The sequence below is a fragment of the Perissodus microlepis genome, chromosome 23 (assembly GCF_051167445.1).
Source record: "Perissodus microlepis isolate ML-2025 ecotype Zambia chromosome 23, ASM5116744v1, whole genome shotgun sequence".
NCBI lineage: Eukaryota > Metazoa > Chordata > Actinopteri > Cichliformes > Cichlidae > Perissodus > Perissodus microlepis.
Window position 1 is genome coordinate 16,080,379 of NC_140482.1, and position 26,909 is coordinate 16,107,287.

Here is a 26,909-nt window from a genome sequence, read left to right on the forward strand (position 1 = left end):
TGTTTGCGTTCCTCCTCCTTCCTCTGAGACTGACAGCCCGTTAGCTGCTGCTGCTCACCGGCAATGAGACAGCAAACACGGACGCGATACGACAACCTGAGATGGACTTAACAAGTACTTTTTACCACTACAAAGACGGATATTATTTAACACCGTCGTCCATTAAGAGCAGAAGGTGTCTCTGACTCATTTTTTGGTCTCTGAGGTGTAAAACGAGACTCGACGTCCGGGAGAAGGAATGGATGCGACGGCTGATTTCCTGCGACACGCACCGGCCAGCTAAGAGGCTTGCAGATTCGCGTTGAGGAGCGGTTGAGTGCAGCTGAATTTGCTCACGGTTTGAGTTATTTCTCCGTGCTTAAAGTGGCAGCAATATCCTCAAAAATACAATCGTAATCGGGGGGTGAAAGGATACACGAAGTTCCAGAGGAGCGTATCTAATCGACCCAGCGCAGCTTTAGCTAGCCAGCAGCTACCTGGATTTCGCATTCTGTTTATTTATTTTGTAATCGATTATTGTGTTGTTTTTATTGTCATGCAGCTTAGCTCCTGCAGAGTTAGGAAGAGGAACACCGCCTGCAAGCTTGGGTTTTAGCCTGACTGCAGCTGGGAGCGTTTGGCTTGTGTGTGTGTATGTGTGTTTGTTTGTTTTTTAAGGCACGTTAATCACGTGACTTTTTCACTTATGGCTCGCTATTTGCGCTAGCTAGTAGGCAGCGCAGCTTTTTGGCCTCGAGAAACTCTTTCAGCATAAAAATGCACCACCAAGACTTCCCCGGAGACCAGTCCGGGACCGGGAGCCGGAAAATCGCTTACCACTACAGGAGAGGCAGCAGCGGGGCGCCCCCAGCCTCCTCCGCTGCCGGTGTCAGCGCAGTGGACGACAATCCAACCCAGGTTGGATCCTCCTCTCCTGGACTCCACCATCAGCCTCAGTCCCAAGTGGCTGGAGCTCAGGTGAAGAAGAAAAGCGGCTTCCAGATCACAAGTGTCACTTCCGCTCAGATAAACGTTAGCGGCAACAACAGCTTGGCAGATGATACTGAGAGCTACGACGACATGGATGAGTCCCACACTGAGGACCTGTCCTCCTCTGACATGCTGGATGTGTCCGTGTCAAAGGCCACTGATACGGGTGTGCCGGAGAGGAGCTCCTCTGATGAGACTTTGAACAGCCTCCATGGAGTCGACACGCCTGGACTGGTGTCACCCAATGAGCCTCTCCAGCCTCATTCTATCCCACAGGGGTCTCAGCATCACCCCTCTATGGTAAATGGGACTGTGCATCATCAGTACTACCCTCAGCAGCACAGCCAGGCCCACCATCATCACTCTGACAGCTTAGGAGGAGGTGAAGCATCACTGCCAACACTTCCCATTGCTCCTTTGGCAAGCTCCAGCCCATCTATAGCTTCCAAAGTTGGTCTTAACCAGCCTCAGAGGCCACCAGCAGTGTTTGATAACACTAAAACTGCAGGGGGGGCAAGCCAGCCTGCAGCCTCTGTTGTTGGTGGGGCAGCCACTGATCCACTTGTACAAGGCAGTGTGAACATTTCTACTGTGTCTGTTGTTGCTGCTGCTCCAGGTTTTGATAACACTAACATGGGTGGGCAGGTGGCTCCTGTTGGTGGAGGAACTGGTCCATCTGCTGCTACTGCTCCTCCTCCCAGCACTCAGACTCACCACACCCAAACTCAGACAGCCACCGGCTCTCGCTTCAGGGTGGTCAAACTAGACACAAACTCGGAGCCGTTCCGCAAAGGGAGATGGACTTGCACAGAGTATTACGAAAAGGAGGTTCCTCATCCTCCTACGGCGGAGGCAGCAAAAGGTGCAGAGGTGGTTGCAGACCCTGAAGCAGGTAATGCTGGGATCAGTCTAGGTGTAGCTGCCGTACAGCTGCCTCACACTGTGCAGCCCTATCAGCCACCAAGCCAGGACTTCACTAGTCCACAAGCCATGCAGAGTCCACTGCAGGGACTGGCACAAACCACACCTGTAACCTATGTTTCACCTCAGGAGGTTGTTGTAGGGAAGCCAGCGGTTCCTGTCAGTATCCCTCCAGCATCACCACAGGTGACACCACAGACTGGTGTAAGCCAGCCTCCACTAGTAAAACCCCAGCAGCCCTATTCTGTGGATCCTCACCATCCTCAGCCACAGGGAGGGTATCCTGCACCTCAGCTCCAAACGGGGGTCAGACAGCCAGACTTTATTCAGCCCACCGCACCTTTCCAGACACAAGTCCAACCTCCACTGCCGCATGCCACGGCTATAGTCTCTGTGACGCCACTGCCAGGGGTCACGGTGCAGCAGCCTGTAAGCATTACCCAGCAGCTGCCCCATCATGGTCAGGTTGCCCCATCTGCTACAGCAACCATTGCCGCAGGACAGCCCCAGACCCTCCCAGCTCCACCTCAACCCCAGCCTCATCCACAGCCACAAACCCAACCCCATTCTGCTGGCACCATCACCATAGCACCCACCCACGGGACCCCCTACATGCCTCTGACTGCGCTGCAAGCTGATCTTCAGCCCATCCTCACGCCAGGCACGACCTTCACCCATGTTCCTGCTGGGGGGAGTGCCATAACAGCGTCCCAGCTGGAGGACGCCCAGAAGCTTCTGCTCCAGCACCAAGGTCTGCTCGGGCTGCCCAGGCTGGGGGCTGCAGCAGGTGGAGACGGTGTCGCAGAAGCTGGCAGTGCTGCTGGAACTCTGGCCCACATGGGGATGTCAGCTGAGGCCAGTGCCTTCATGGTGGCTGCAGGCCTGAGAACTCATCATGGTGAAGGAGAGGAGGACAGGTGAGGATGAATGGCTTGTGCTACCGAAACTGTTTGATTCTAATGTAAACTGTGAAGGTCTTTAATTAAACAAAAAGCTATTCTTGGTACATTGTAGGCAAAGCTGAGGTACAAACAAAATAAGTCTTTCCCATTCCTGTAATTTCTTTTTTTCCCCCCCACATCAGTGGTACACACTCTGGTCTTGTTGTTTAAATCAGAACTAGAAGTTCAGTGTCACATGTGCTTGATCCTGTGTCCCTTGAGGTCCCCCTGACATCTATCAACACACCAGACATCAGGAAAAAAAAAGCCGACTGGACACTGCTGCTGTAAAACATCAGTGGCTGCGGAGCTGCTGACTCACTGAGGGTGCTTGTGACTCAGCAGATGCTGTAGCCTGTTCATCCCCCCCGCCCCCCATTTCCATCCACCACCATCTACTGGACACTTGTCCAGTTTTTTAGTCTGAGTTTCCTTTCCCTTCACTCTCCCCTTAGATTTATACTTTTACTAGACACCAGCTCTGTTGATATGTGCCATGATATGGAGAACTGTGCAGCAGTTTATTTATATGCACACATACCAAATGCTCATTTTCTAGAGTTAGTAGTTTCTAAAAAAAAAAAAAAAAAAAAAAAAAAGCAAGCTTTGTTTAAATTTAGTTGCTTCGGGGGGGACTTGACCCATTTGCGTCTACACTGTAAAGTTGTGTTGCATAAATCTAAAAACTGGCGACAGAAACAGAACAGTGTCATGGAAGCGTTCTCCTGTTACCATAGTGCTGCCCTGTGAGCTGGTTAAGCAGGAGATCCATGTTGTGAGTGCAGTTAACCCCCCCCCCCCAGAGTGTAGAGGGCATTTGATTGACTGCCACTAGGCTCCACTGAAGACCACTAGGAGAAAAGGACAACATATTCTGTGGATGTTGTGGTGTTTTTGTAACCAGCTGTTGGCAACAAATAGACTTTTTTTGTTTTGTTTTGTTTGCTTCCAAATTGTTAGCAGCAAAAGAGAGAATATTTAAAGCTGAATTCAGTTATCACGTCATGATTTCAGTCGTCTTCTTGGTGTTCGAGTTTAAGAAACAGAGAAACAAATGATTGCTGGCTTAATGTTGACGTAATCTCAGTAACGCTGAGCCACAGACAGAGCAGGACAGTGTTCGCTTGTGGAGGCTTTTGTCAGCAGTTCGTGGCACCCCATCAAGGCCGTGTGCAAGTGCGTTTCTATCTGTCAGTCAGCTTCTTTTCTTGCCATGAATCAGCCACTGTCCTGCAGCAGCAGACAGTCTTGCTGTGTGTGTGTATCATCTTTGTTTATAGTCATTGTCCTGTCATGCTGCGATCAGGCTGTGTGTTTCTGTTACTGTCACAGCTTTCGTTCCACCCCCTCTGTCACCGTCTCTTTTCTTTCTGTTTCCTTTCTTTGTGAAAGCGTCTGAGGTGATCTCTCTTCTCTTAGACACCAGGGCTTTTGTCTTTCCACTCTTAAGATGCTCCTTTCTTCTCTACAGGTTGTGACCTTAATGATGACTAACATTTGTACACATCCAGTTGTAGGTGTAGCTTTTCACGAAAAATAGGGTGGAAATTGTTGTCTGTGGCTGTTTTCTTATTGGAAACATGTCAGTGGGTATCGCTGAGGAAAAATAATTTCCAAAGAGTTTCGGAGGTCTCTTTCCACTTCCACCTCTGAATCAACACTAACTCATTATCCTGGGTGATTGGTTTCCTGTTGAGCCCAATCAGCCCTGTTCACACTCAATATTGTTGCTGCTGTGTGTCAGAGTCCAGATTGGGTCTTTAAAAGCCGTCACGTTACAGCTGTCAGGAGGTCGAAAACGCTTGATCTAGCACAGCTGCGGACACGGACACTGCCAAGTTCTGAAACAAAGACGCAAGGGTGTGTCTGCAAAGGATCCTGCTCTTGTTTTTTTTTTTTATATCTGCCCCTGTGATGTTAATTAGTAATATCAGAGCAAGACCAGGGTCCTCCTCCCTAGGGCAGAATGTCAGCTTGCTGTAATTGGACTTTGGGATATCAGAGTAGAAGGAAAACACTCATGACCTTCTCACACAAACACACTTCTAGGTGACCGTGCACCTGCCGTCTGTGTCCTCCACACACGTTTCTCCATTTCTGTCAACAACACTGCGTAGAAGTGCGAATCTGCAGAGAAACTGACCTTAGGAGTAGCCTCCTTTTCAACCTCTGCAGTAGGGCTGCCACAAACGATTATTTTGATAGTCGACTAGTCACCGATTATTTTTGCGATTAGTCGACTAATCAGATCATGCATCCATTAGACGTAAAACGTACAGCTTATTGCACCAGCAGCATCTGCTCTTATATAACTATCATTAGCTTACAGCTTTAAGTGTTTAAGGTATGTGCTAACTAAAAATAAAGACAAGATGATAGTTTATTGAATTTTAATGAAATTTGCAGATTGCTTCGGTGAAGTTTAATAAACTCCTTGCTATCTAAAATATAACAGGACACCGGAGTATATTCTCGAGCATCTCACACTTCTGATAATCAGTTGTCTGCTTGACGTTTATTCAGCTGTGTAAAAACTATAACTTTAATCTCAGCCAAACCGATTTACTCAGGAACAAATAAAATACTAAAAAAAAGCCAAACAATAACATTTTTAAGTTATCTAAGTGACTTATGTATGTTTAACCTGAGTAGCGAAAGACGGCGGTGGGTTTGAAAACGATTTGCTGGGAGTCCGGTGTTCTCACGGGCCCTAGTGAGCCTCGCCCCCAGTTAGCTATCGAGCTAGTGGGTAACAGACGTCTCCGAAAACGTCGGAGCGCTTTTGAAAATATGTGGTGTCTTGATAAAATGAGCAGATATTTGAGGTTTACACAGCTACATTCTCGCCTGAAAATATGTTAAACGTTTATTTTGTGACCCAGAAAGAATAATAAGAGTAATATTAAAACTAACTAGCTGCCGCCATTGTTGACAACTGCGCTGAGCCGCGCTGTGAATTCTGGGACACAGCTTCTTCTTCTTCGGGGTTTAACGGCAGCTGGCATCCTTGTACATGCAGTGCTGCCATCTTCTGTTTCAGTCCGTTATTACACTCTTAAATCCTACTACTTATTCCTGCGTCTTTCAGGATCTTACAAAGCTTCAAACGATGCGTCGACTATTAAATCAGTCGTCGACGATTTTGATAGTCGACGTAATCGTGACTAGTCGACTAATCGTGGCAGCCCTACTCTGCAGGTAGTTTCAACTCAGAGTGTACATGGTCTCCTGTGCAAATTTATTCCTTTTACTTCCTTTATGTATGATGCCGTTATGTAAATATCTGTCATGTGCTCTTTTAGACTTTCAGCTGACTGAATGTCAAAGTTACCTGAGCTTTCGGTTTGCTTGCAGCACATTTTGCATGGATATTTACCCATATGACTTCATCCTCAGCTGTAAAAGCTAGAGGTGTGATCTAGTGATTTATGGCCTGTAAACTTTTACACAGCTTCTTTTTTCAGCTTTAGATTAGCAGCATTGTGTCTCATCTTGAAGCTTTCTTCTGTGTTTTACAACCCTTTTCAATGAAGTCCAAATCCTTGGCAGCAGTTAAAACATTTGTTCAGCGTTGGATTAATTCCACTATTGTTATTGATCATTTTAAGAGTCTTGATCTGATCTGATTCATGAGCATCAGAGTGTAGCTCTTCCTTCCTGTTTAAATGACTCCCTTTTAGATATTTTAGCAGAAAAGGGCCATATGAATTTGAGATGTTCGGCTTCTTAAAACCTTTTCAGGTCATAGAGATAATAAGCCACCTGTCAAGCTGTATTTGTAGTTATACTGGCTCAGCCTCATGATTCATGTTTGCTAATATTGGCACACCTGCTTTTAACTGACTTGTCATTCATAGCTAAGCTTTGACAAAGCAGAGGAAGTCCCCGACGGCTAAGATTAAACTTGACTGTAGCTGGCATCAAAGAGAAGTTGCTCTGGGTGCCCTTTTATTTCAGGGAAATCCAGCTGAGCACTCCCACAGTTATCAGGAGAAGGTTTAACAAGTCCAAAGCAAGTAATATGCTGCTTTAAAAAAAAAAAAAAAAAAATTACCTGGGAAAAGCAAATGTTACCAAAAAACCTCATACTGTTCTGTTAATGGCAATGGTATTAATCTTTAAAACAGTCATAGTGCAGCACACATTTTTGCACCATGACTACCACAAACAAGCTGAGACAACAAATTAAAGAGTAAAATAGAAACTTAAGCCTGACAGCATCAGACTCTCAGGTGTCCAGGAATGTTTTATTCTATTTTTGCATCTGGGTGTTGGATTTAAAGCTTTCAGTGATACTAGTTCCTAAATGAAACCTTTTGAGGTACCTTTCCACATACAGCCTTTAGGCTGTTCAGTAGCATTTATGGTTTCATGCCAGTTGTACCTGTTGGAGCAGTGTGCTCGAGGTGAGTGACTTTTACATTTATTTCTTTTTTTGTGGTTAAGGCAAACCGACAGACACACCTGTGGCAAACTGTCTCAATGCCAGTGGTTCTCAAACTGTGGGGCAGGCAAACAACCAGGTGAAAAATGTGATGTGAATTCAGGGCTGTGTAATTGTGTTTTGATTTCGGAAAGTTTCTCAGGGGGAGATACAAAGTACACATTTAACCTTACTGCACACGGAGAGACATGGAGCAGACTTCTGATCAGATTTTGTAATTGATACCTTAGATTTGTCTACGAGAACACTGAGGGGTAGTTTTTATTCAGTTATTGTCTTGTTTATCACATGGGGAAAAAAGTTAATTCCCAGCACAGTTCTTCAAAATTACCCCAGTACTGATTAAAATTTTTAAGCTGTGGGGTGGTCCTCATTTTCTGAGGAGGGCATGCCACCCAAAAAAAGATCTGAAATGTGCTCAGTTCCTTTTACGTTCCCATCAGATGAAGGTTTTGCAGTAAGCCCCACCAGTACATAACTTTCTTCCATCACCTCATCAGACGCTTCTCCTCAACTTCAACAAGCATTCTGATCCAGCTTTTTATGAGATTGACCAGGTTTTTCTTAGAAAGGATGTTTGGCTTCCAGGTGCCTCTTCAGCTTTGTATAGCACTATGGTAGCATTTGCTAAAGTTCATTGAAGCCACAAAATAGTAGCTTTCACTATAGTTTCTGCTGATAGTGTTATATCTCTTTATTTTAGGTGGTGAGTTATCTGCACTGGTAGTTAATTGTTAGCTTATGGATGGGTACCAAAGGATGGTAGTTTTGATTCGGTGTGTGGATGCTTGCCTGTGTAAATTTATATCATTTGCACAACATGAATGCAGAAATACTTCCTTTATATACAATGCTGTTATGTAAATGTCTGTCATGTACTTATTTTAGGCTTTCAGCTGACTGAATGTCAAAGTTACCTGAGCTTTCAGTTTGCTTACAGCAAATATTATGGGGATATTTCTTTATGAATGAATTCTCAATCAAGTGATTTACTGCCTATAAAACTTGCACATTCGCAGCTTTATATTAGCGACATTGTTTTGTAGTTTGACTGCAAGCATTTGGATTTCATTGAAAAAGGGTAGTAAAGCTTCAATGGCACCTGAGAGCCAGTATTTCATTGGTTATGGTAGAAGTTTTGCCAATACCAAAGTATTGACCGTTAGAAAGCAGCAGCTAATTTCATAGCATTTAATGAGAATGCAGTTTAATTAAAGACAATGCGTGTGAAGAGGTGGTTTCGGTTAAGCAGGTTAACACCAGCAAGCTCCTCGCAGGTTGGCCTGCTTGAAGCTTTCCTGATCATTTCAGATAATACACCTTATAAAAATTAATTGCTCACAGCTGTAAATATTTTCAACAAGAGAGAGATGCCTCAGATGCTGGCAGCAGAGGTGCATAATATTGAAGGTTAAGATAGAAAGATGTAAAGTTTCACTGGTAACAAGGTCTGTCAAAGCTAGCATTAACTACTTTTATGTCATTACTTTACACCCACATATGGATAGCAGCACTGATAATAGTATTGATAAGTGTTATTGAGTAAATCAATAAAATCTGAATGATACCCACCCCAGTAAAACGCATAAGGCAATAATCACATCCCCCCCATACACACGTTTTATTGTTCTCCTTACCATCAGTCAGAACTGTTTGATGTGCACTAATATAATTATGTAAATTTCATCCATATGGTTTCCACATGGGAACCACTTTTCTTGATAAACCAAGCTTCAGTTTTTCCCATGTGAAATGTTTGCTTTGATCAAGACAAACCTATGAAATCACAGATGTTTTCTGGCAAAAGATGGCTTTGTTTTGCAAGTGGAATCAAATGTTTTCAATGGTATTTGGGGTCATTTCTTTGAGGGAACACAAAGTCTTTCATGAGGTCAAACTCAATGAGTTCACAAGCACAAGTTGTTGTCTCTATACAAATATGTCTGTGAAGTTTTGTGAAATCCTGCAGCAGAATTTGTCTTGAGTTGGCCAGCTTAAACCCTTTCCTGCAGGCACCTCTCCAAGCACGCTCATCACAGGTGTATTATTTGAACTGTGAACTGCCGCAAGAGCTCAGCAGGTTTCCCTTTGAGTTGTCATGGATGGTTTAGCTCTGCTTCAGGTTTACTGGGCGGCATCTCCTATCTGTCATGAGCGATAAGTCACACCTGAGGGCTGTTAAGTTGTTTCTCCGGTAATTAGTTTTAACATCACGTTACGCTTCAGTAGAGACGTTGACTCAGCTGTGTTGTGCTGCTGCTGAACCACGAGGTGGCAGTGTGGGCTCATAAATGATCACAGCATTGAAACGTGGTTGTTTATCTAACTGTAATATGCTTGTAGAGTCACTGACCTAAAATATTCCTTACAGCTAAGCGGACACATCCCTCCTGCATGCGGTGCACAAACAAAATGAGCAGTTTAGGGTCTTCTCTGTGCTTGCTGTCAGAAATCGGCATCTAATAACTGTTTGGACGGTTGCTGCATGCAGGGGTTGTTATGATTTATCCCGGGGAAGGGTTTGAAATGCACTGGAGGTTATTTCTGGGATGGATTTGCTCCTATAAGCATATTTGCATCAACTTGTGGCATAAATATGCATCCCCTTTGCCTCAGTGTAGAAACATTTTGTATATAGTTGCATTTGAAAGGCAGTAGATGAATTTGTCATGGCACAGTGTAATTTTTCTGTGTGGCGACAAACCTTCATTCTGCACATTAATTTCAAGGTCATTGGGGATTTATATGCGGTGTAACCTGCAAGAACATGCTTTTGTTTTGCACGCAAATGTCTGCTTTCTACATGCACATTTGATTTTCTGTCATGTTTGAGACTGTGCTATCATCTCTGAAAGTGCATCTTTGTGCGTGCGTGCGTGTGTGCGTGCCTGCGTGTCCTGAGATCAAGATCAGAGTGTCCGCTGGCTCTGACGGGTTCTGTTTTGGGCAGCATGTGTTGGGGTTTTAGGGCAGACGAGTGTCACGTTTCTCCGCCTTGTGCCTTCATGCAGAGCTGCTCCTAAAGAAAGTCCCACACCAGTGAGATCATAATGTGGGTCCATGCATGTAGAAGCGTGTTTATGGCTTGAGCTGCTGGCATGGTTTATGGTGCGTGTATGTGTGAAGTTGTAGCTGTTTACAGGAGAGGGAGTTTATTGGAATGAGTGAGCTGCTGTTTTCCTCCAGGCTTTTGTACTGAAGGGAAAACATAAGCAGGGAGGAGGAGGTGCGTTTATGATTTTAACTGGCTGTGTCACAATAACTGTGGTGTTATTTTCTTCTTTTTTTTTTTTTTTTATTCTCTGGCTTTTCTCACACTGACCTAAGAAGTAAGAAATGTGATGATATTGAACATGAATCCATGTATTTATGGTAGGTAACTGAGCATATAGTAATTTCATATCCTCTGCGTAGCTAGGAAGTGGGAGACTGCTTGTACTACTGAAAGTTTTGTTTTTGCAGATGTAAAGAGGATCTAGTTTCCACATGCTCTCACTACATTCTTTAAGTTTAATTAAAGCTGATCTCCAGGGAAAAAAATTCTCTACTAAACCGTCCAAAATAACTATTCTTCTGACAACCCAAAGCACATGGCACATTTCTGAATTCATCTTCTATAGCCTAATGCATCTTCTTGGAATTTTCTTTTAAAGATAACCGTTATGGGGAATAAAAATCCTCATTAACTTAATTCCTTTCCCTTTATTCCATCCTTTTTCTGATTGGCTGCCCTTCACAAACAGAACGTTTGAACAGCAGGTGCGTGGGACTGGTGTGCATGAGATGACAAAGTCTCTGAGTAGTGAAAACCATCTGAAACAAAACATTTCAGAATGTGGAACTTTGAAAATCATAGCGTAGTATGCTCATAATGCCTGGCTTTTTAAATTATTTGAAAGGCTGATCCTTACAGCTTCACAAAGTAAACTCTGTAAGGAGTGTAACTAATCAGTACATGTTTACAAAGCCTCAAATATATCCCTCTAGATGTACATGGGATTTCTGACTGTCCTTAGTTATTATTTTGCGAGTCGGTCATATTGGCTTTAAAAAAAAAAATTTAAAAGCCACTTTATCATATAGCAAACAGTATATTAATGGGTATATAAATCCAGTGTTTGTAAAGCTAATGTATGAAAATGTCTGAGACAAGAGGCCCAAGCAAGAAAACCTCTGTGGCACATGTTTGATTACTATTTATCTATAATTAATTATTGTTTTTATCTTTTATTTTTTTTAACTCATCAACACTAAATAAATGAGAATAACCACAGATATGATTCTAGATTATTGGATACTAGCACATGGCCATGCTGCCTTATTGTTTGGCCTGTTTGTGGTGTTGGTAAACTGACACACTAAATCACACGGAGAGACTAAAGACATGGTGTTGGATTTGGTTTATATGCTAAAAGTGGGTCATTTTAGCCTGTTGCCAGGTTGGTGTGTAACCTTTGTGAATACATACATTCATTGTCATTGTGAAATTGAAACAATAAGATGCTTTGATAAGGTGTTGTAGCAGCATCGAGGCTAAAATCGGGCTTTTTTCAGCCTTTTGATAGCTGGTTGCCAGGTAATGTGATGGCATCATAATATTAGCATCCTTCAGAGAGCTAAGCTGTACCTCTGTGCCAAGTTTTTGTATTTGAACAATCAAACAGGCAAATAGATTCTGTGTTATAGTGAAAAAGTAATAGTAACAAAGTATAGAAATTAGGCGCATTTTTTTTTTTTTTTTTTTTTTTTTTTTTTTTTTTAATGCTTTAAGCTATAAGACCTGAGCTTACACACCTAGGTTTTTTTGTTTGATTGGGGGGGTTTAATCACAGTCTGATCACTTGATCTTGATTGGATCATTAACAGAAAATAAACTCCGTTATTGTTATGCATTTCTAGTTCATTGATTACAGACTAGCATGCTTTAAGGCAGCATTAGCAACTCTACATGGGTGTTTTGGTGATAGTAAGGTAATATGATATTGGTGATGTTTGCATTGTGGTTTCAGTTTCAGTGCTGAGGAGTTTCTGTCCCAAAATAAACTTCATGGTGAACCCGTGTGCTGTAGTTTGATATGGCTGTGTTTCTTCAGGGGGACTCTGTGCAGTCATTACCCTACACCTGCTCTCCTGAGCTTCTCCTTTCCAGTTTCTCTGGTCTGTTTTTGAACATCTTTCACTCTCACATGACAAGAACATGAGAATTGTAGCACCCATCCAAGAAAAACATTTCCCCCTGAAAGTGAAGCGGTAAAATCGTAATTGTGTGTGAAGCCTCTGCGGTTCTCATTGTTCAAACACATTAAATGCACTACGTGATGCCTGCTGACCACGGAGAGCTGCAAGCAAAGTTTCTCAACTGCTGGTGAGAAGATCTTTACGGTTACTGTAGTGACAAGCAAGCTCGCTGTGTTTCCACCGAGTGCTCGAACTTAAAACAAAACACTTACCCATGTGACCGAGGCTTGGCAACATAACTTCCTCTATATTGTAATTGTGTCCAAGGTTGTGTAATATTTGGATGTATAATCATTTTAACCCATGGATTATAGTGAGTAAAGTGTGCAGGGGAAGCATCATTCTGGGTCCTTGGAAAAGCTTGGAAAAGCTTTTTAGTACTACAGAAATATAGTCAGGCTCATAATATTTAAACACTGGCATAATTTCAGGTATTTCTTGTATACTCAACCACCACAGTGCGCTTGAAATTCAAGGTGTTTAACAAAAAAGTATTGCAACACCTCCTAGAATTACAGGCGTTGTTATAGACCTCCTACCTTCACAAGCTTTAGTGGTAAACTGATGATTGACAATTGATTATTTAATTGTTCAATTTGAGCTCCGTTTGTTGGGAACTACACTGTTTTGGCAACAGATTATCACCTTATTTTGAGTGTAACTAAATTTACAGACATTCTGTCGACCACATGATTACAAGAGTGATGCCTAAATTCCCTCATCGAGTCTTGTCATTCAATGTAATTTGAGAAATTTTTAAAACATTAAAGTGACATCTCCCATATTTTCCTTATTTCTATTTGTTTGATGCGGGTAAGATTTATTGCAAAATGTCTTTTTTTTCTTCTTCTTCACTGTGTCCAGTGGTATAGAATCTGGATTGACAAGTTTATAAGATCACTTCTAAGTTTGCTCGTAGTCCCACCTCCAGTATTATGAATGGATAGTCATAGAGGCCTATCAACAAGTCAATGATCCCCTGGCAACCACTGGTCAATGGTCAAAAATCTTGCCATCTCCTAGTTTGCATTGAAGACACGGACTTGTCTGGAACTGCTTGCTAACTGCTTGCGAAGTCTTAATCATTAGTTATTAGTAATCTCTGGCTCTCTTCCACTGTGTGTCTTTTGTCCCGTCTTCCTCCCTTCACCTCTAACCGATCACAGCAGATGGCCGCCTCTCCCTGAGCCTGGTCCTGCTGGAGGTTTTTTCCTGTTAAAAGGGAGTTTTTCCTTTCCACTGTTGCCAAGTGCTTGCTCATAGTGAGCCATTTGATTGTTGGTGTTTTTTGTATTATTGTAGAATTTTTACGCTATAAAGCACCTTGTGTTGTGAGTTGGCGCTACATTAATGAAACTTTATGTAACTTTATGTTGAAGAGTGCGACACAAACTGGTAACAAACTTTTATCATTAAAATTAGTCATGCCATTTGAAGCATGTTAGTTACAACTTTAAGTTACAACTAGTAATCACAGGGAGGCTTTTGGTGCGGCACCCTCTTGGCAGCTGATTTTAATTAGCAAACATTTCCAACCAGTTGGAGAATACACCTTTTTCGCCCTAGTGACTGTCAGGGGTTTTCTGACTGGTAGGTAGGCTTGTGTGACCGAGGCCACCTATTGCCCACAAACACAAAAAAACGAGCTAACCACATAACCTCATTCAAGGAGGTCAAATCTGTAGATTACAGTTATGTGTATCACATTTGGTCTTACAGTCTCCTCCCTTGGCTGTTTCTGATTGTCTCCTTTTTTGGCAATTATTTATTGTTGCACTTACTCCTCCCAGCTTTATGGCAGATGATATGGCAGATCATTATCTGTCAGATGGCAGATAATGATATCTCTCTTTTTTTTATGAGGAGAAGAGGGCACATCTGCACCATTACTAACTAGTCACTCAGTCTACATCTCGCTGTCTTCCCTCCCTTTCCTGGACCATATGGCACTGAGGCTGGTTATGTAAGGCATTGCGTGCACGGCAGTGAGCGATTCTCTTTCGCTTCACTGAGCTTCAGCCCTGAAGGTCTGATGCCATGAGACTTATTGGAGTTTTGTCTGTGTTTGGGCATAGATCAAGGCAGATTATCCTGTGCTGCAGACGGGTAGAATGGTGGCTTTCATCGCTACCTCTGCCCAGTCAGGTGTTCCACCCTTCAAAATACTAAAATGACTGTTGTCATTCCAAATTCAGTTCAAACACACCTTTGTTTTTTCCACATTTGGAAAAATTATCTGAGATGTCATCTGTTGCTGAGTAAAGGACAGAGTTAAAGCCTCCCAAACTGGATTCTGCCAGTCTGCATACATGACCTCAGATGCACACACAAACATGATGCACATGCCCAGGGAGACACACACAAGCTCACGCCTACCAAATGCTCAAGAAGAAGTGATGTGCAGCTTGGAGGACGGGAGAGATAAAGAGAGGGATGTAAGGAAAACAATGGAAGCAGAGGAATCTTACTTAAGGGATAAGCTGAATACCGAAGTGTGTGAATAATTCAATTTGAGCTTTCCTGAATGCTGCTGCTCTCTCTGGTCATTTTTGAGACCCCCCCCCCAAAAAAAAAAACCAACAACAAAGAAAACAGTGGCCGACAGCACTGTACATGACTTGTGCATAATAAGCGAATGAATAATGCAGAAAACAGAGATTTGAGATAGAAAACTGTTCTTGAAGAACATTGAGAGAAAGAGCTGTGCAGCAAGTGTGATTTTTATCGTGGTGGAAGCAAAACAGCACAAGTTAGAGGAAATTCATGACGATGTTTATGTGAAGCTAAATGTGAAGCTTAGTTTTGATCTTCTTTTGCTGCTGGTTCAGTCAATTTTGGTTGGAGAGAGACAAAACCTGCAGCTCAGAATATAGCACAAAAAAAGACGTAAACGCAGGGCGCGGAGCTGATGCATCAGAATCTGTGAGCTGTCGGCTTTCAGCACCGATTGCGTGTTCGTGTACGTGCCGTCGGGTGAGAAAGCCGACATCTCAACGATTCTGATGCGCCAGGTTCGCGCCCTGCGTTTACATCTTTGTGTGGAATCCGTTTATCTGCTCTCATTTACTGTTTTAGTTACTTGGTGGTTGTTGAAATAGTTTTGTGAGGTTTAACCTGAGATTCTGGGGTTTCTGACAAAATACAATTACATTTAAAAGTCGATTCAGGATTTAATGAATTGATATCGCGTTATTCAAGCTACTCACCTCTCTCTATCCACCTGCACTTTCAAATGTACACACGGGAAGGACTACAAGAATATCTGGACCACGACCAGTCAGAGAGGTCCTGGCCCTGACTATCTCTGATTGGTTTAGATCGTGATATGGGCATAATGTGTCTGTTGTTGATAACGCAGAGACTTCCAGAGTTGCGGAGACCTTTTTTTCTTTTTTTTTTTTTTTTTTTGCATATGCGACCAAATTGGTCACACTCTAAAGCCCTGGTGTTTGGTCGCCCAGCTCTGCTTCCTCTCAAACCACATAATAAAAATGAGGTGGAAGTGCTAGTTACTCTCAGCTGGATGCTTTTATGAGGCAGAACATAGATAAACGGAAGTAAAATACACTAAAGGGCATTTACATTGCTGTTGGTGCAGTTGGTTTCTCACTTTTCTACAGCATAAAGCTACTAAAGCCTAAAGACATCCTCTGCTTCGCTTGTTTTGGCATTTATCTCCATTTCTCTCTTCCTATTCCTGTACACTCTTCAGACACAGAACAGTGCTGCTCCTCTAGATTTACAGAATATTTAACGGTCCACGATTTTTATTTTTAATGGTCCCTATCCTGCAGATTAAATTGATACTGCCTGACTGTGCAGTTCCCAGTGTTGAACAGAAAAGCCCTAACACTCAATTCTGAAGCTAGGAGCCACAAACTGGGTGCGTTAACAATCAAACTGAAGCAAGGTGTAAAACAAAACATTTTAGTTAACTGAAATATGAATTTAAACTAGGGCTAAGAGAAATATATTAAGTAACTGAAGCAATACAGAGTGTAGGCGTGAGATGGTAACATGAAAAATGTAACTATTTAAAACGAAATACTTTTTAAACTACATGTAAATTGAAATAATCAAACCCAGTGTGGGAACTAAATGAAAATAAAAATGGGAGAAAATGCATTCAAATTAATTTAACCCCCCCAAAAGAAGCAAAACATTATATTTAGACTAATATATTTAACTAGGTGAACAACATAAACCCTGCATCATCTGCTACCACATTGTGGCAGCGCATCCACTCTTATGTAAGCTCCACAGGGTGTGGCAAACGATGTACCCCACCACTGTTTTGCCTTCTGCTCGGAGCTGTACAAAAAGGTGGACAACAGTGTTGGTCCAGTTCTGCTTGTATTGAATGAAGAGAAGGGTGAAGCTGTTGCAAAGGTGCGCTGCTAAAGCGTTAAATTGAGCACCGCCTCCTGCTTGTTGTTTTGTGCAGCGTTTGGGACGTTACCTAACTAAGTCAGTCTCATAGCTTGATGCAGTTTCACAACAAGGTATCACCGCCAAAACTAAGAGGATTTTAATTTGCTATTAAAGTCCCTGAAACATCAGGGTCACATCAGTGTTACTACATTAGTTCTTATAGGCTGTAGTCTTCAGGGTCCAATATCTACAGTAACATACAGGTCAGACTTTTGTACAGGCCACATACAGAAGCTTTAGAAGGACTTGGATGCATAATGAATGAAAGCAGCCCATATGCGATGTCATGACGTCAAGGTCTGCCACGATTGGCTGAGCCAAGTCTGTTGCGGCACCAGCGATTGGCTGAAAGTAAAACTGCCTGAACATCAGTGAAGGCTTAACTCAGACCTTTTGTTCCAAGCGAGCATGCGTACACTGACCCCAGACCTGCGAGCACACAATGTACAGATATACAGCGTGAGCAGTAACGCTGGCCGTCTTGCATCGGTGCTTCAAGTCAAAAGTAATTGCACTGATTATTTCCGATACCAGCCAACTTCCAGCTGTTACTAGGATTAGTGGCACTGGCAGTTGAGGAAAGAAAAGATGATGTGACTTCCACCTAATGGGGTTAATAATTTCACTGCGTGCATCGAGTTGAATCCCACCAACAAACTCCCCAAGTGTGCCCTTTTTCCGCCATTTTGTGGCGCCCACGGCTCCTCGCCATCTTCACTCTACAGAGTTGCCCTTTTCCCTCTTTGTTCTCTACTTTTCTTCAAGTCAGCAACCGATGCTGCTCTCTGTACTGCTGATTGACCTGATTGACGATGTTGGCAACGACGAATCAGCTCTGTTTGTTGTTATTGTGGCCTTTGTTCAGACACTAGTGTAGACTTTGTATGTGCTTGTGTTTGTTGAAGTATTTCCCCATCTCTTTTTTTTTTTTTTTTTTTTTTAAATTTTGCTAGTATGGAGGTACACGTGAGGCGTGCTGTAGCTGAGACCCACACTCAGGGCACGTGTGCGACCACTGATGAGAGGTGGCAGCATGGCTAAAAATGTGCACGTTCTCCGCGAAATGAGTTGAAGAGTCTTTGCGGTGTGCGGGGAAGTGCCTGGTGTATTCAGGGCTTACCTCTCTTATCATCAAAGACAGGCTGTTACAGAAAAGATGAAAGGGAGACGAGGTGTAGGGCAAAGGGAGTGATTTAAAGGCAGCCAGGAGAGTGCTGATGGGGGGTGTGTGGTCAAAAGTGGCTCATCCTATTGGACGGATCACCCTGATCTCTGCTGACAGTTTACATAACAACAGAAGAGGAGGTGACGTGACTCCTTACGCAGTGACATCAGTGCCCACCCTCCTATGCTTTTGCTCCACGTACCCAATCATCTCAGCCTCTACTTGTAATTCAGGCCTAGTTAGGAGGCAAATCAGGAGGACGTAACACACTAAGGTGCACTCCTGTTGTGTACGCGCACACACTCCTCTCCTAGTCTCCGCTGCTGGTCAGACGCCCCTATGTGAAGCTCCCACAGCTGAAGGGAGTGAGGGGGTCGGGCCCAAAGGACATAGGTCAGGAGGACAGAGGAGGGGGTGCGGTTGTAGTGTTGGTGGCAGTGGTGTTTGTTTTGGGGACACTTTGGTGGGGAAGCAGGTTTGCATCAATGAGAGACAAGGGGCTGGCCAGGGCAGGAGCAGCAGAGCAGGACAGGGACGGCATGGCCCTGAAGCTGCTCTTCTGGGAGCTGGAGAAGCATCTGAAGAGGTAACGATGGCTGTGGTTTTGTCACGTTGTCAGGGGACTTGCAGCGGCTAGGTGGGGTTAAATCCAGGCAGATGGCAGTGGGGCTGTGCGGCGATGTGTCTGTGTGCTCTTGTTGATCTTGTGGTGCAGTTTCCAGTATAAACGTGCATCAGCGTGTGAATGTGTTTCCCACCTCTACCTGCAGCAAAGGCCGCTTAAACTCCAGCTGCCAATTTGTTCAGTGACAACGCGGTCTTGCTTCTACATGTGCACGTTCCCCTCGACTGTGAGAGCACGAGGGCGTGACTGGCTGTAGCTGCTTTGTCTTTGTCATTTTTCCCTCCAGTCCAAACTGTCAGTGATAAGCACTGTGTTAAAGTCACTCTAATGAGCCACTCAACACGATCAGACCCCAATAAAATATTTGCATAACAATCTTTTTTAGTAGATAAATTGCCTTACTTTTTATAGTGGGCGTGCAGCCCCATCACCTCCCCATTGTTTTCTTTTTATAAGCAGATATCACCGCAGCATGTGATGATGCTTCTTTGGATGTGAAGTGTGCTAAAGGGGGGAAAGCAGAATTAACTGGAGATGTTATTTTTCCACTTCTCTAATATCACTAGATCCTATCAAAGTTCCTTCATCAGAGCCACCACAGTCAATGCTGGAGCCAGAGGAAGTGAAACACAAAGATATTAGCAGGCCACAGGCCTTGTCGTCGTCGTCCTCCTCTCCAGAGAGGTGTCTGATCTCCAACCCTCAACACTCCCTTGTTTAAACACGGCTATTTTTTTAATGAATATCCCAGCCAGGGACAGATATAACCCAACTAAAGTGCTTAAAAGGTGCAGATTGTTCCATGCTCTGATTAGTCTCTTACATGCGTGCAGTCAGTCAATGAAAGCTCAAACCGAAAACCACAACACGAACGCCAGGACAGTAACGGCTTCTTTTTTTCATGCTTTGTTTCCAGTAAATTTACTTCCTTTATTTTATGTCCACTCCTCCATACCGTAAAAATCACACGGTTAAATAATCTGATTGACCATTTAAGGAAAATATTGATCCTATTGGAGAGGTTTGTGCTTTTGTAGTGATCTGAAATATAATTATGACAGTATGGTGGTTTGTTTTTTTGGGTTTTTTTTAAAGGAAAAAAAAATCCATCATCATATATAGATGATGATGTATGGAGGGTTAATTTGAGAGTCATTGCCATTTTTTTCCACTAATCTTGTTCCACCAGTGCTGAAAGCAAATAATGGTTAATTAATTTATAATTTAAAAAAGTAAATCTGGGGGCTGGACAAAAATAAATAACTCCTTAATTAATGAGAGAAAAGACGTCAGCTTTGTAGTTTTCCTATGCCTCATTTAATGTTTTGTTTTACTCGTAATAGTAGTAGTATTACACAGTTGTAATTGACATGTTTCAGGTAGAGTTGCTTTATTAATTTAAACTGGAATAATATATATTTAATGTGATTACACATTGTATTTCCCAATAATTACATAAAAAATGTGTTTAAAAAAAAATCAAACCATCCAGTTGTTTAAATGAAATTAGAACGAAATTAATCAGAAAACTATGGAAGTTTGTTTCCGCCACTGGAAAAAAAAACCCTAAACAAATTAAAAAAACAAAACAAAGAAATAAGTCAAATTTTTAAGACAATGACCTGAAATCTTGTCTTGGCTCTATGAAGAAAAAAAAATTAGAAAATCTGTGGCACCAACAAACAGCAAAGTGCCGAATTTGGGTTAACACCCATTCGTTTCTGTTTAATGATTAACAGTTAATGAAATTCAGTGCTGAGCTTTCCTCCAGCTGAATTGTTGTTCTGGCTAAAGAAGAGCAAGAGGGAGTTTATAAATAATCTGCAACAACGCCTCCTCGCTAACAAAGAAGAGAGGGTGGTCCAGTGTGACTGTACAGCAGAGTGCATCCACATATCAAACAGGCCTGGAGAGGAGAAAAAGCTGCTGCACTGTTTGGTATGAAACATGAAAACCACTCGGCAGACTTTCAGTGTTTGTGTTTATATTTATCTTTGACATCTGGCCAGTGCCAAGGTTGGCTTTTACCTGCTTTTAGGGTCAACTCCTGGTCAGTTTGATAACATTTGCTCAAAGCCCATGGTAGGGCCAGTAATGCATTCAGATGTATGAGTGGCTTTAATACACGACTTACACCCAATAGGGGGCGACAGTGTTTTACATAACAGCTTCTGAAGGTTTGCCATACCTGCATTACATTTTTATCCTGTGTATGATGTGAGAAAGCAAAAAAAAAGGTTGTGTCTGAAAAGCTGCCCTATTGTGTGACCCTCTTTTAGCGGTGGCAAACATAAGGCTCCGGTGCAAGAATCTGCCCACTAGTGACTCCAATCTGGCCCACTGGTCAGTTTTGGAAAATGTGAAGAAGGGGCATAAATCTTGGATCTTTAACTGTATTTTTACAACTTTTGCAGCTTTTACTACTGATAAAGACCTTCCCCATGGTCAGTCATACTACACTAAAGAAAATAAAGTACATAAATAACAACTAAGTAGATAAACAAGTAGATGATGGAAAGTTTTTGCTTTTTCTCTACACTTTTTTCCACTAAATTTTTCATCTATTGTAAAAATGCATGGGTTTTTTCAGTTTTTTTTTTATTATTTTATGTATTTTATGATCACAGGACAGTCTGCACAATAAGCTAACAGAGCCTTTACTGTCATTTTAAAATATTTATTTCCTTCAGTTTAAGCCAAGAGTCATGCTGACACACTTCTGCCATTAAATATAACAGTGTTTCTTTATCATGTAGAAAAACTAAGTTGAACTGGTCAAGTTACATTTACTAAAATGATTTTGTGAACTTGGAAAACTAACGAAAATAAAACAAAATATGGATGAAATACTCGTTTTAGTATTTGTTAGTCTGTTTAAAAAAAAAAATGTTACAACTTGCCTGATGATTGACAAACATGATTAATAACAATTTGGATGTCTGCTTTACTGAGTCAACTGCTTTCAAGAAGTTTGTTTTTATTGTAATATTTGCGCTGATTTTCCTAAAACTTACGTGGGACATATTTCTTCCGTACAATAAGAAGTCATAATCAGTCAAAGTAAAATAAAAAATAAAAGCTAATTAGAAAACACAACTGTAATAACTCTGAGGTGTGACAGGTAAAACAGGGATGTTCTTGTTTTATTTAGTGAGCCACATACAGCCCAGTTTGATATCAATGGGAGCCGGACCAGTAAAAAAAAAAAAGAAAAAAAAAGAACTGTCAGTGTACAAACATTCAATTACACATTTAATCTCCAAGATATCTCAATGTAAGATAAAGTAGTGCAGTTTAAACATCACGCCCCAGTTTTTTAATATGATAAAGAAATTCTGCTGGAGTAAATAGGAGACATGAGTCAGCGTGACTCTGGGCTTATATTGTAAGATATGGGTAAAATTAGAGAAAAGGTTCTGATGGACTATTTTTTTTAAATTATAAAACACAAGGTTTTTGTTTTAAAAGGACAGAAAAATGTCCCATCTACATTTCTACTGTAAATAGTGGGGGTGGGGGACGCAGTAATTTTCTGTCATTATGTTTTTTAATATATTAAGTAATTACTCTGTCGTAGCATAAATAGCCATGGGGGAGGTCTTTATCAGCAAGAGAAGCTGTAAAAAAACAACAACAACAATACAAAACAAAAAACATTAAAAGTCCAAATATGTCTGTCCTACTTCACGTTATCCAAAACCATCCGTTAGGCCGTATTGGAGTCTTTGTCGGGCCGATTCTGGGCCCCCGGGCCTCATGTTTGACACCCCCTGAGATGGCTAAAAAAAATAATAATAATAATAAATATGTCGCATATATTGTTATAAGCAGCTTCCTCTCCGCCAATCAGGCGCCAGCCAGCCGCATGTGTTATGCAAATGAGCTATCTCGTCCTCCAATCAGAGGGGTGCTGGAGCTGTTTTCCCGCATGCATCAGGGAGAGAGGGAGCGGAGCTGCAGCCCGCCGCTTTCAGTCTTTGTGTGCTCTCTCCCGGCCGGTCGCCCGGAGAGCTATGGCAGCACCCGGCTCTCAATAATGCGCTGTTTTTTCTACTTTTATACCGCCGGAGTCCAACTTTGTACACACGATGCGTCGCCTGCGGGGCTTTTAATGGACGGGATAGCATGAGCTCCCAGTGCTACCCGGTGGCGATGGACCTTGGCGTTTGTCAACTGAGGAATTTCTCGATTTCGTTTCTGTCCTCTGCGCTTGGGAAGGAGAGTGCATCAGTCAGGGTTGACAATAGGTAAATGTCAGCACTCTGTCTTTGAGGCTGTAAGCAGAAGATTAGAAGGGGGGGGGGAGGTGCCTTTGCAGACTTCTTAAAATCCCTCTCAGCGCTGTCTTTAAAGGGAGAAGGAGAAAAACAACAGCCGCAGTGGTCACAGCTAATGTTGCATCATCATCATCAAACAGGTTTTCCTCTCTCTGTCTTGCAGCTCCTCGGGTGCAAGTGTGGTGGCCATCGACAACAAGATCGAGCAAGCAATGGTAGGTGACACTTTGTACCCCTTTAAAAAAATGTATTTATTTTTAAGCCATCTGCAGTATGCTTTCAGCACGTACTTGCAGCCCTGTGGTGTTATGTAACCCGAGCACCTACAGTGGTAAACTGTGCCCCTCCTGCCTTTTTATTTTCGCGTTTTCTTGCACTGCATGCAGTGTAGTGTGCACAGAGCACTGGAAACTGGAAAGAGCTTTCTAGAAATTAAGCTGCATATGCGTCGGAAGGTTTTTTTGTTTTGTTTTGTTTTTTGCGCACTAGTGCACCTGCGGGTTTGCGGGGAAGCTTTCTGCTCTGTGGCGATTTGTCCCGATGACCCTGGAGCTCTCTGGTAGCTCAGTTTGAGTCAGTCGAAGGATTCACACGCGCCCCCCCCCATACGTCTACATACGCCCCTTCTTTCTCTAGTTTCCAAGTGTTGCTAGGCAAGCAGGAGCCTCCCCTCCGCGCGGTATAAATAACTCGGCCGCTGATTGGCTCCTCCCACTCCGGTGCAGGAACATTTTGTTCCCTAGTTGCTACATATCAGGGCAGGGAGGAGGAGGAAGGAAGGTCCACCAAGGATGCTCAGATTATTAAACCCAAATCCCCCTTTAGCTCTGTTCTGCCTTCATCATCACCGTCATCGTCGTCATGGGAATAATCTGTGAAGCTGTTTCTGCAGGAGTTCATGTCGCCCTTGTTTTCCTCATGCTGCTGAGACAGCTGGCATGCCCCTGCAAGGCTCATGCGAATTTAGCCTTTGCTGTGTTACACATTTCCCCCAGCAGCCTGCCAATGTCTGCTTGTTTTTATTCTGCAGGAATTACTCAAATTACATTAAAACAAGTGCATTGTGCAAGCATGCCGACTAATTTCTAACCCTTTTGCTTATAAAAAGTCTTAAATATTGAACAAAACATGCATAAATATTTACCTCACAGTGATGTAAAGTAGAGGAAAATGGCGTTTAGTCATATTGGAAATGCCAAATCCTACAAATGTGTTCAATGTGTTTGCTTACAGAACAGGGGGAAAAAATGAAATGGTGAAGCTGCAATTCACCAAAATAGCCACCCCAAGCCACTAAATGTCTCAATGTAAACACTTGTGCATTACTTACGCTTCTATTTAGTGCAAGTAATGACCTGAAGTACAGCTGCAGACTCGTGGCAGGTGCATGGAGGAAAAACTTTACATTTGTAGTCCCCTCATGGGTTTCTTCTTTTAGTATGTTTTATAAAATGTCAGCAAAAATACGAAACCTGACTGTAGGGAAAATCAAAATTTAACCATTTAAAGCCTGAAAAATAATTGCCAGAAAATTTGTTTACTGAACCTTCTGACAGTTTATTTTCATTAATTAAATATTAATTTACATATATGGATTTTAATTTGTCATATTTGTTACATCCATTTTTTTGCAATCTATTGCTTCAAACTGTATTGTGCAAATTATTCAGTTTATTGTGGCCGTGCACCTCTGACACATCCGTATCACACTGATGTAGAAGTCTCAAACTGTGTGTAACACATGATTTTGAAAGGGGTTAAGGAGCCTCAAATAGTACAGTTTGAGTTTTAATTTAGCTTAAAATGACGATAATTGTTGCTAGCTTAGCTCTCTGTTGAACAACCAGCCAGTAAACATTCAATAATTTCACTTCTGACTGGAAATATAAAGTTGAAAGAAGCACATTTGTAATTGTTGTCGTTGTTGTGTAAGGAGCCCAGTGCCGCTGTATTATTTACTCATTTTTTATCCCCCACCTTCTTCCTCCAGGATCTGGTGAAGAGCCACCTGATGTACGCCGTGCGCGAGGAGGTGGAGGTGTTGAAGGAGCAGATCAAAGAGCTGATCGAGCGCAACACTCAGCTGGAGCAGGAGAACAATCTGCTCAAGACCCTGGCCAGCCCCGAGCAGATGGCTCAGTTCCAGGCTCAAGTCCAGACTGGTGGCTCCCCGACCGGCACTGCCCAACCTCCGGTCCCGGCTGGCCCCTCCACGCAGAGCTCCGGCACATCTGCGTAACCCAGACATTGGAGAGCCCTTTGACGATGAGAGACTGGGGGGATGGAAGAAAGAAGATGAGGAGGAGGAGAAAGGAGTCTCGTCATACTGTGAACAGACTCTAGCATTAAGACTCTGCCAGTGTTTGGAGGAGCACACACTCGGGCTCAACCGGAGGATGAACCACTCTCTTTTGTTGCACATTTTATTTAACTGACTTTGGAGTCACACCGATGTGTAAGTGTGTGTGCGTCTGTGTGCGTGTCTTTGCCTCGTTTCTGACTTTTAACCACCCGCTTCAGACAATCCTCATTGTCATGCTGGTTGTTGTTGTAATCATCATCATGGTGACAACAACAATGCGGGGAAAGGGACAGAGCTAACAGGAACCGACCCTGCCGCCATCTTAAGGGCCACTAAAAAAAAAAAAAGGAGGGCGGGAGGAGTTAACCAAGGGCCCGGCCAATCAAAGAAGCAGGCTGTTGAATACGTTGCGGTGTGACCCCCTCCCCACTGAAAACGTGTGCCATCGCCCCCTACCCTGCCTTACCGCACCCTGACTGTCCATCAGCGCACAGTGTTTTTTTTTTTTTGTTTTGTTTTTTTTAATTCAACATCTTCCTGTTTTCCTGTTGCACTTTTTTTTTTCCAAGCGGACTTTTAACGGATGACAGAAGATTCATACAACCCACCCTCAATCCGGGAAAGTCCCAGGTCTCTGAGGATCACCAGTCTTGACATTCTTCAAGGGGAGGATGGTCATAAAATCTATGAATTAAATATCAGCTGCTTCTCATTGTTCACTTTGAGAACTGAGTTTGAGGTCCACGTTGCCCACCCTTGACACCCCCTCCCTGTTCTTTCTCAGACAGCGCATTAAAGATTTATGCAGGGGATCAATGTTTTTTGGGTTTTTTTTAAGGAGGGCTGGGAGAAGCTTGTTTTGTCTGTCCTATTAATTTTGTTTTGTTTTGTTTTTGCTCTTGTTAATGTAATAATGTCCAAGTGATCTGTAAAAATAAATGGCAGGAAGGCAGTTCGATAGGACATGACTGTTTCTAGCTAGTGATCTTTGTATAGGTGAAAATTTTCCAGTTCAACTCTGCCAAGTGCCTGGTTTCCAACCATAGATACATATATAGAAGCCTTTTTGTTGTTGTTGTTGTTGTTCTACTCTTTTGTGTATATATATCTATGGTATGGCCAGGTTTTTCTCTGATCTACCTGTGATGTCATTACTCAGGGTGGCAACAGAAGAGGACCTTTTACCTCCACACTAAGATGCTGTCTCTCCTGTGGTGACACACGGCCTTGTACTGTATCTGCCGTTGCTTCAGACTCACTCGCTCAAATGATCTGGACTCTTTAACCATTTGGAGACGTGTGTAGTTTTAGTTTTTTTGTTTTTTTGTTGTTGTTTTTTTTAAATAAATCTTAGCATTTTTTTTTATTATTATTATTATTTTTTTTGTACAGCCAAGTGTTTGAGTTGCTCAGTGCAACTGGAGCGCTGAACACAATAATGAGACATCTGGCTTAAAAAAAAGAAAGAAAAGGAAAATGCCCAGCAGCAGAAGTATGTTGATGTTTTGTGCATGTTCCTCAGCCCATCACAAATGTGACGTTACAATTGCACTAGACAGTTGCACCTCAAATAAAAAAAGAAAAACATGACAAAAC

The 26,909-nt window shown here is 42.6% G+C and overlaps 1 protein-coding gene across 1 annotated transcript; it reads left to right on the top strand.

The window, feature by feature from the left end:
- On the top strand, positions 1 to 26,909 carry LOC146361090 (TSC22 domain family protein 1). The gene is made up of 3 exons (XM_084921049.1): positions 1 to 2,807; positions 23,175 to 23,226; positions 25,002 to 26,909. Exons 1-3 carry the CDS (start codon positions 757 to 759, stop codon positions 25,248 to 25,250), a joined length of 2,352 nt encoding a protein of 783 aa, XP_084777175.1. The 5' UTR covers positions 1 to 756; the 3' UTR covers positions 25,251 to 26,909.

Excerpts from the sequence above, each read along its gene's own strand:
- LOC146361090 (XM_084921049.1), top strand. The coding sequence starts at position 757 with ATGCACCACCAAGACTTCCCCGGAGACCAGTCCGGGACCGGGAGCCGG. Across the intron at positions 2,808-23,174 it reads GGTGAAGGAGAGGAGGACAG|CTCCTCGGGTGCAAGTGTGG; the intron begins GTGAGGATGAAT and ends TCTGTCTTGCAG. Across the intron at positions 23,227-25,001 it reads ACAAGATCGAGCAAGCAATG|GATCTGGTGAAGAGCCACCT; the intron begins GTAGGTGACACT and ends TTCTTCCTCCAG.